Source organism: Nilaparvata lugens, chromosome 1 (genome assembly GCF_014356525.2).
Source record: "Nilaparvata lugens isolate BPH chromosome 1, ASM1435652v1, whole genome shotgun sequence".
NCBI lineage: Eukaryota > Metazoa > Arthropoda > Insecta > Hemiptera > Delphacidae > Nilaparvata > Nilaparvata lugens.
Window position 1 is genome coordinate 37175358 of NC_052504.1, and position 11085 is coordinate 37186442.

At 32.1% G+C, this 11085-nt stretch overlaps 1 protein-coding gene across 1 annotated transcript in view; it reads right to left on the minus strand.

The window, feature by feature from the left end:
• LOC111049295 (prohibitin-2) overlaps positions 1 to 8086 on the minus strand; it is a 29355-nt gene extending 21269 nt beyond the window's left edge. The window contains exon 1 of the mRNA XM_039420816.1: positions 7862 to 8086. Within this exon, the coding sequence (XP_039276750.1) occupies positions 7862 to 7991 (130 nt within the window). The 5' untranslated portion in view covers positions 7992 to 8086. The remainder of the gene's footprint in view (positions 1 to 7861) is intronic.
• Positions 8087 to 11085: the final 2999 nt, after the last annotated feature.

The following is an 11085-nucleotide window of genomic DNA, read 5'->3' on the forward strand; positions in this document are numbered from 1 at the left end:
TTTGGTTGGGAGAAGCTAAAGTTGGGAAAGGTTAGGTTAGGTTAGGTTGGGTTTGGTTAGGTTGGGTTAGGTTTGGTTAGTTTTGGGTTAGGTTAGGTTGGGAGAAGCTAAGGTTTGGAAAGGTTAGGTTAGGTTGGGTTAGATTAGGTTAGGTTTGGTTATGTTAAGTTAGGTTTGGGTTAGGTTAGGTTTGGTTAGGTTGGGAAAGGTTAGGTTAGGTTAGGTAGGTTAGGTTAGGTTTGTGTTAGGTTAGTTTTGGTTAGGTTGGGAGAAGCTAAGGTTGGAAAAAGCTTAGATTAGGAGAAGATAAGGTTAGGAAAAGCTTAGGTTAGGGAAAGCTAAGGTTAGTATTTTTTAGGTTGGGATTTGAATTTTTTTTCCTTTTTGTTTTTCCAATTTTCTTGAATCCTACTCTAATCCTAATAATCTTCAGTCATGAATATTTACCTTTATGTTTTTCTTGTTTTGTTTCAGAACAAAAATTGTGGAGAACAACCAAAATTTAAGGCGTTTTATAACAGGTTTCCAGTAACACAGAGTAGCCTATTCATTTCAATTTTACAATCATAATATTGATCAAAATCTTCATTATCATCAGTCATCGGTTTCTCCTTTGGGGTCATATCTAGATCCTGCTTCGTTGCATAAAACAGTAGAGCACTTTCCCTATCTACAAAATGCATGATTTTGTTGATATATATTTTGACAAATAGTTAATGTGGAAGCCTCTTACTTCAAACAATCATATTCTTCCCATAAGACCAACACCTGTTCCACCTTCAACACAAATCTGAACCATCCTTAAAGCCACATGATGCTCCTCCCTCCCATTCTTGAAACCCTTTCTCATAATAATAGGCTATAATTCGGTGCTTTATGCTTATAAATTCAAATTTTTTAGCTCATATATATTTTGGACAAAAATTGAACATAAATTTTCAACATTAAATAGATAGGCTAACCATTTTTTTCGAAAATGTTATTTATTATCAAAATTAGCAAATAGTATAGTTTTGGGCTAAGCCTTTTGTTCTTTCCCAATCATATTCATATGATTGTAATTTCATCCATAAATAAATAAACAATGCTATCCCTCCCCCTATTAGCATTTATATTTTCTATATTAAAATTCAATTCAAATTTACTCTCGTTGATTTGAACCAATTCCATTTTAATTATCACAAAATAATCAAATCATTACTCTTGGTCCATTGTTTTCTTAATATTTAAAACTATTTTATCATCAAATTCAAAAATTTTAGTATTCTTGGATCAAAATTTTCATTTAAATATAACATAGAAGTACCGTAACCTTATAGTTCTGCTATATATCAAAAATAAAAATAGAAATAGCACATCTTAACCCTAGTTTTTCCTTTAATATTATATCTCTTGTTATTCTTTTGGTTGCAACAATTAATAAATAAAAACAGTACCCTCAAAAGTCACCTCCTGACAGCTAGAACTTACAGTAACAGACTATGATAATTTTGTAATTTTAATTTCTCACTAATCAAGATTCATAGGCTTCATTTTTTATCCACAAATTTAACATTTTCCACAACGTGAGGTCCTTTTAAAGAAAATATTGAAACAAGTTCCAAGAATAGCCACATCTTTCTGAATCCAAGTTCTTACCAGTAGTCCACTATTTCTCATCAATTAGTCTACCATTCAGTTTATCAAATTATGTTTATAAATTTATTACCAATAGTCTACCATTTCTATTCTGCTCTGTTCAATATATTCCATTTCAATGTTATTTTACATTCTGCCAGCATGCTGAAGAAATAATCCTGTTTTTAACAATTCATGCACTTTTTGATCAACGTTTTCAATTACACCACTTACAAAAAATATTCACCAAAAAAACTCAAGTAACCAGTCAAATTCTACTGTTGATAAGTTGTGATTTTAAAAGTGAGGTAAGTTAATATTACAGGTTTACTTTTTTCTACCTAATTATTCAAGATGTTGTTAATCATTGTTTTATTACAATTCATTAGCCTATTGTTAATTAGTCCATATTGGGCCAACTCGAGCTTACCTTTTCAACTAATTTTGGGCTAGTCAATGTTAGTGAAGAGTTGTTTTTTAGGATTTCTATAAAAAATAATCTTTTTTTTGGATTATGAACTCTCAGAACTCTTAAGAAATACTGCATTATAAATTTCAGTGGGATTACAATGTCTTAGTTATTAAAAAAAGACAGCGTTTAAAAGAAATATCACTAAAATTATATTGTCTCGATATAATGTAGCCTAGCCCTAGTTATGGTGTTAAAAGTAGATAGTAAAACTATATTCAGTAAATATATTATTATTTTAATTCCGCCTGCTTCTTTTTTGTAAACTCCAATAATTGTCAAAATATTTAATTAACCTAACCAACTAGAGTTCAGTCTCAATTAATTCGGATAATTAGAGTTCTACTATGGCGTAGGCTGTATGCAATGTAATCTTATTGTTTTTCTTTTAGGTGATCACAAGCGATAAGATGATTGATTGTTATCAAGATAAAACAGTAGCTCTGCTCTCCGATCCTCCTTCAATCCTGAACAGTCAGTTTAGCCAACTGAATTTCTTGAGTATTGATAATCTAGAATAATAATATTGTCGATTGATTAAAAATATCGATACCAGATTGAAGTATCGAAACGTGAAAGTCGATCTGTCGTCTGCCGGGTGGGTACCGAGTCGAATCATAAACAGCTGTCTATGAAAAATTGCCGTTACCCGGTCGGCCGTTTGAAACATTAAAATTTATGAAGAAAATATATAAAAATGAATCTTTATTTGGTACAATTCTTTAATATTGCATGAAGCATAATCATAGTACATGCTATATTATTTACGAGTGCATAAATAGCAATTAATTCAAGACTACAGGCATCGTCTACTGAAAATAAGGTTAGTTTATTTGAGATTTTTGAAGTAGCATTAATATTATTTAGAATCGTTTTTTTTTAGTTGAAATTAGGCTAGCGACATTGATTTTTTCTTTCTCTTTCATTTAAAAAAAAATTGAGTCAATATCTTCAAAAATAGCTGAGATACAATTGTGCCGTGATTAATCACATATACCCGCTTTTCCCATGAATCAATTATTCCCAAACATTGAATGTTTTACCAAAGAAAATATAAGGTAGCTTTCAATAAAAATATTGGAGAATATGTATTACAGTTCGTTGACTGTCAGTATTCCTCATTAATAGCATCAATGCTCCCCTTTCAAACAATGCTGACACATTGATGTGAATCTTACTATAATTCGGTTACTTTAGATCAGATGAAGAAAATAATGTTGATGATCGCTACTGTTTCAATTTCAATCATGTTTGACATTTCTGCTTTTGATGCCAGCTGTTATTATTATGTGAAATAAGCTCTCATTGAATGAAATCATAATCATTGAAGTCAATAATTATACTAAGAAAGCAATTTGTTTGAATATGTTAGTTTGTGGATATATGTATCTATGACGGACGGATCTCGAAAACGGCTCTAACGATTTTGATTAAATCATGAATATATTGTGCTTGCAACAAAAAACATTATTTTGGAACAGGTCTCAACTCTGGGATAATTCGTTGAACTACCTAGAGAAAGGATTATTGGTCCATCAAGTAGCAGCTGATCAGAAAAAAGTTTTCCATAGTCTGTTGAAAACGTAAGAAAGTGTGAGCAAATAAAAAACATAATAGCTGTAGTTGAGTTACCAAATTTGGTGACCTTATTTTAAAACATTGCATTATTCATGGAACATCTGGAAGAATAGGTTCAGAAAGTGACCGGATGATAGCAAAAGAAATTTAAAATCGATCTCTCCAAACACATGGTAGTTGAATGTAATGTTCATTGTGAGGTGATAGAAATGCGACTAATTTCTTCAGCTTCTGTTGTATTGGTTCCTCTGTTGCTCTAAGTTTGTACCCAGCCAATGCCTTGAGAGAGACAGTTGCACTGTCTGTTAATTCATAATCCGGACGAAATACCACGAGAACCAAACAGAGAAGCCTTCTATTAAAAAAACCCTGCTCTGATTAATTCTCATGAAATTTAATCCTGATTGAAATTGAACATGCTTTTGTGCTACTGGGCCTGATATTTTCATGTTTCAAAATCAGCTAAAAACTGAATCGAAAAAAAAACATAATATTCCATCAGCTGCTCCTATTTCCTTTCATGGTTTTATTACGACACGAGACAAACCTATTAATATTGATAGATCACAAGTAAATTCTAAAGTTGTCAATTTAGATAGAAATTAAATCGAGTTACATGTTAGTTTACATCCAAATTTTCATCCCTAAGCTTTTGGTTTCATGCTAAGATCAAAGAAAGAAATCATATAATTGTAATAATAATCAAAGTGATTGAATAAACTCTATTCAGATTTATGCAAATTCACATTAAAATGATCCCACTTTAATATTTTTGATTGTAGAGTTTAGCACATGTGAAATCAGCCACAATAAATGCTTTACTATTATGAATGGACTCTTATGTATGAATGGACTTCCATGGAAGAAAGAATCAGTGGATTGGCTGCTTTTACACTTTTGGATAAGTGAAACGAAAAGTAAGTGATAGGCTATGCCAAAAATTCCAGAATAAGCAAGAGATCCAAGGATAGGCTACCAGAGTCATCAAATTCAGAATCAACTTAATTTGGAATTTAATCTTCAATTGCCAAAGCAAAAATAACATGATCACTGCTAATTTGATAACTGTCAACGGGAAATATTAATTGCCAATGAATAAAGTCGATGGCGACTCTTAAGCCCCGCCCCATATCCTACAAAATTCGCTGCAATTAGACTACTCTTCTACAGAGCACTTCCAACACATCAATTAATTATTTGAATGATTTGACTCAACAATTTTCATGCCAAGTTGTGGCCTAATCTCAAAAACGATTATAACAATAAATTTTGGTAGGATTTGGATTATAAATGTTTCACAAAAATAATTTTATCTTTTAATTCCAGTAGCGAAGCACGGGTGCTCTGCTAGTTATACTTAAAAATATGTTGTGGTGCACTCACAAAACTTTCCTTGCAGTTATGAGAATTGATCACCTGAAGCTAGTGTTCACGCGCATCTCAAGTCTACTATTCAAAGATCTGAGTCAGCTGGTGTCAGGATAATAACGCTGAGACACACGAGGTCTTCTATCTCTTCATAGTGAATGATTCAATAGAATCAACAGTTGCCAACAGTTTGCAATTAAATAATCAAATTTTCTCGAATTTCGAGCTTATTTTCAATTTTAGGTGAAAATGTTACTGAACATTAATTGCAGATTTTCCTGCTCAATCTTTTCCACTCTAAATTTTTTCAAATTCAAATTTAGTTATCCTTTACAAAGTTTAAAACTTAAAGTATAAACATCACTTAATAGTTATATATACAAACAGTAGGTCTTATAATTAGTTATTATATAATATATAAGGAGGGTCCCTGCAAGGTAGAAAAACTTGTGCGCAAAGGCCGAGTGTTGAAGATTTTTACATAAATTTTTAGCAAAAAGATTCTTAGATTGAAGATATACTCGAAGATTTCCATAGTATAACAATGTAAAACTTAACTATTTGATATAATAATGTGGTAGTAAAAAAGAAGATATGAAGTTGTGCAGAAGAAGAAGTCTTGATATATGTTTTTTGTTTAAATTGTATCTGAAGCCTGATAATTGGGAATCTAAAATCCAACTTTGCATTAGATGGCGACGCTCCTGAGATTTTTTTACAGATATGGGACTTGTGGCAGTTGATAGAGTTTATCAATGACTATTTTTTGTATAAATTTGATCAAAATAGTTGGAGTCGTTTTCGAGAAAACAGAAAAAAACCCTGTTTATGACAACAATTTTTCAATTTTAGCCGCCATCTTGAATTGCATTTGATTGAAATTGTTCGTGTCGGATCCTTATATTGTAAGGACCTTAAGTTCCAAATTTCAAGTCATTCCGTTAATTGGGAGATGATATATCGTGTACACAGACGCACATACACTCACACACACACACACACACACTTACAGACCAATACCAAAAACACTTTTTTGGACTCAGGGGACTTTAAAACGTATAGAAATTTAGAAATTGGGGTACCTTAATTTTTTTCGGAACAGCAATACTTTCCTTACCTATGGTAATAGGGCAAGGAAAGTAAAATCTTTGTAATATTTATTTTGTCTGAGTTTATTTATTTTTTTGTAACTCGGCACCCGCCGAAATACCTTCGGGTTTGGCAGGACTCTCAATTGTTTGTATTGCGAATAAAAATCTTGATTTGAATTTGAAATTTTGAAGACGGTTGAATAAATTTTGATCGTGATTAATTTCACGAGAACCAATCAGGGAAGACTTCTCTTCAAAAAAACCTCAAAATGATTCTCGTGAAATTAATCACAATTTAAAATTTAACAGATTTGTGTAACCGGGCATAACAATAATAAACTGATGAATCTGTGGATGGATGAAGGTGCAATTCCGACTGAATTTGACTCATGATGCATGATTTTAAACCGAGAAGAATGAAGAGCTGTAGTACGATGAGATCTTATCATTGTGTCAAAAGTTATGAGTGTTTTTAATATTTGATCCTTGAGATGCGCGCCTCTCTACTAGGAAATACTGAAATGAAGTGCATCTAACGGGTGATTCTCATAGAACATGATGTTATGAACCTATAGGCCTATAATTGTGCGGAATCTCTATGTAAGGACAATGTAGTTAATGATGATGGTTGAAGCTAAAAAAAGGTGTTTTTTTCAAAATACAAGGAGCATTGTTGTCAGGTGTACCTGGAAATCTAAATGAGATAAAGCGCTCTACCTGGTCTCAGATAGTAGATCACAAAATATTGCCCAATGGGATTTTAAATTAAATATTCAAATGGTAACATTCGGAAGATATTGTTGTTGATCTGAAACTAAAATTGATTTTTTTCTTAAAGTTTTACTTGGGCCTATATTTGAAAAATTGTAAGTGAGTACTCATTGAAGATAGAGAGAAACAGTTCCAAATAATCTAATTTTATGAAGAATTTGATAATCTCAAGAGAAGGCGAGAGCAAAATTTTCTGTCCGATCAGCCTACCGGAAATAGCAGAATAAAGCTGAGTGAGAAAATTCAATTCATGAAAAATATATTTAACATTCAGTGATAAAATTGTTAAGTTAAGTTAGGCAAAATATCATCAAATAATCAAAACTGAGGTTTTTGAAGGAATAAGGTGAGTAGTACTTGAAAAATACCTGATGAGGCAGTTTTATATGAATACAAAAGCTTGAATTTGAGAAAACTTGACCAATGTGGAAGCAGCTTGAGGATTTTTATTTTTACGTTAACTTACTGAACCAACAATACTAGGTTATATGAAACTTATGATTTAAAAAATGATAATTTCAAGTAAAGATAATCATTTAAGTAAAGTTTTAGTTGATTCATTGGCTACACCATAACTTCTATTATATTTTCTAACATTGATCTAAATACGCTATAGAAATCAGCAAATATGTTCTTGACTTTTGATACAATTTAAATAGTTAAACTGTTTATAGCAATGAACTTGTAACTTAACTAATCCAATAACGATTTGAAATTGAATTAAAACCCAATAAGACTTATGACCGGTTAAATTCAAGTCAAACCGTGTCTCCATCCATGAAGGTAGCCTACATACATAATCTATTGATCAGTAAACTCTATAATCATCACTTATAAATAACAAGTCAAGAATGTATAATGCAACTTTTTATCATGAAATATGATAAGTTTTAAGTTGAAATAAATAATAATTTGCAATACAGTACTGTTGTATAATAATTATTGTTAAATACATTTTAGAGGTTACCTGTGAACATGGATTGGCTGACACCATAAGCCGCCGCTCCAAATGCAGCTAATACTTTCAAGCCGATCCCTAAACCTTTCGGACTTCCTCCAAATTTTCCAGCCAAATCATTTAATTTACTTTGCGACATACTTAATTAGAAAACTGCACTATACTTTTATAAAATGATGCAATGTGACTGCTGAACGCTGGAATTGCACGAGCAGAGACAAAGCCTTCTAAATCATTTCAAAGTTCCGATTTTCTCAATGCCATATCGATTAGTGATAAGCACAGCTATCAACCTTAGACCAGTTATAGAATAGACACGCCCTTTGTATATTCATACTGAAAGTCGATGAAGCCAAAATCTACTGCCATATCGCCAGATCGTGACGTCAGCATCGGATAGAAAACTTTCCTGTAGAGTTTGTTTACATTGTTTTCCAAAACAGATTGTGTCTATGTCAGCGGGAGTTTACCATTTTCATAAATAATAATTCACATTCTTCTGAAATAGACACAATCCGAAAGTTCTCTATCCCATGATGACGTCACGATTTGGCAATATATATGGCTAGGGAACTATAAACTTTATAGTTCCTTATAATATGGCAGTAGATGTTGGCTTCAGAGGCTAGACTTCCCAGCGTTACTTTATCGCAGTGAACGGAACTGCTCTAACAAATACGTTATCAGCGCATTCGCATACTTTTCTATGCTATAGTGAGGTCCACGTTATAATGGTAGTGTACAATTGACAATACTCTTGCTGTCCTTTTCTATCATACAAAAAAACGGATAGCACCATCTCTCTCTAACTTTGCAATGTTGTCAGTTTGCCAGAATATTCTATTTTTACTTTTGACAGTGACTACAAATGTAGACTAACAATTTTAGCCGCCATTTTTTTTCTTCATTCTATCAAAATACTTTGGTACACAAGTCGTAAAATTGATTTTAAATGTATTCTTGAAACAATGAAATAATTTTTAGACATTACCGTATGAGAAACACAAATTAAAATACCTGAAATGACATTTTAAAAGTTGATAACTAACCATCCTAGACTTTATCCTTCAGTTAGCCTACACGTTTAGGTTCTATTTTTCTATCATTTTTAAAATAAATTGGAATAAAATACCCACTAAATAACTTAATTTCTGTTGTTTTGATCAGAATTCAGATTGGTGTATCACACCTTTTAGAATAATTAGCCGCCATTTCAGGTTTGTATAATAATAAAAATCTGATCTCAGTTATGGAAGCAAATTTTTGAATCAAATGATGAAAAAAATATATTTTCTTGATTAATTTGACATTAAATTGGTTATTTTACTAAGGGAATGATAATTATTATTGGATATAATTTAATGGGATGAATTGAGTAACAGCTGTGTACACTCAGTGGCAAAATGGAGAGACTTGGCAACGTTTTTCTCCTTTCTTCATTGCCATTATAACGTGGACCTCACCTATAGATGAGCATTAATTTATACAGCGAGTCGCACGTCCACCACCTAAATAAGATTGTGACCACCTAAGAGAAGATTGTGACCATCTGATACTAACATAGCACCTTGATGAGCATGTGTAGGTAAAATTTTTATTCAATCAGTTATTTGAATGTATAGTCCAGGCGCAAAATTTGCTGTCATTCCTTGGTAATTTTTGAGTAACAGCAGTAGAAGATGTCTCAATTTCTTAGTTAGGTCTAGTATAATAAGGATCGTGATGATGATAAGTCGAAATCACAGGCAGACATCTTTGAAACAAGATGGTCGCCAAAATTTTCAGGGTTTTGCTATATCGCATGTATTTCAATAACTGTTCGAAATATTCAAACGTTTTTTGGACGAAAATATTTTTAAAATCTTCCTCTACAATTTTTGTTTTATAAAATTTTCCTCTGAAACGCATATTTGTTTAGTTATAACCTTCAAAAGCTCAAAAAAACTTTTTTCCAAATTTGTTCAAATTTCATTCCATTATAACTTTCTTTGTGCAAGAGATACAGAGACATTTCAAATCTATGAAATTTAGAGCGTTTTTAACTTTGGATCGATATGTCTTCATGCGTGCTGTATGTTAAAAAATGAGTTCTCCAGCAGTCCAGCGCCCTCCAAAGAAAACCCTGCATGATTTCTGGTGGGTTTTTCCATATGCATGAAGTAACAAGCTAGAAATATAAAATCGATTTTTCCATGAGTACTTCAAGATAGAGACTTGCAAATGATCTCAATCTCTTCGTTAAAACAAGACGAATAAGATCATTGATGATGGAAACAACGAAAATATTCGACATCACAGGAAAATACAAGATGGCGGTCATTATTGACAAACATTTTTATATCGCTTGTTATGCAGTTATTGTGAGAGATATCGGATTGGTTTTACCACCAAAGTGTTTAGAATCAACCAAACAATGATGTTCGAGATAATCATCACATTTCGACCACTCTTTTCATTATTTATTCAACTTCAAAAACTTGAAACATACATTTTTCGGGGACAAAATTTTACTTTCCATTCTGTATTTGTATTCGCAATAGACAAACATCAGTATTATTGGCTAAGTGTTGTAGAATATTTCCAAAGCTTCAAAATGACATCTGGTTGGAGGCTGTAAGTCCATATTTTACGGCTGGAGCGTCATCGGAAAAAGAGTAAAAAGTACTGTTTGAAGCGGAAAACACGCTTTTTCCACCGAATGCAAATCCCAACAATTAGAATCCCAACAGTTAGAAAACCTTGAACGTACAGACTTGGGAAAGGTATCATTCTCTTTATAATGATGTGCAGAAAGAGATTATCCATGATGGCAATCTCAAAAACTTTTGTCATCATGAAAAAAAAACAAGATAGCAGCAAAAATATGTCGTTTTTCAAGGAATCATCTGTTATTCTAATAATGTCGAGGATATCGAATCGTTTCAGCCATCTGGAAGATCCAAAACAATCATACTACAATATCCGAAAGATTTATCCAATTCCACCAACTTTTACTATGATGAATAAAACTTCAAACTCTTGAAATTAGATTTTTTTGGGGACAAAATTTCATTTTTCGCTCTTTAAATGTATTCTGAGTGAACATACACCAACATTATTGTCACAGTATTGTAGAATATTATAAAAGCTTCAAAATGACATCATCTAGTTGAAGGCTGTAAGTCAACCGTCTACGGCTGGAGCGTCATTGGAAAAAGTGAAAAAACGACTGTTTGCAGTGGAAAACACTCTTT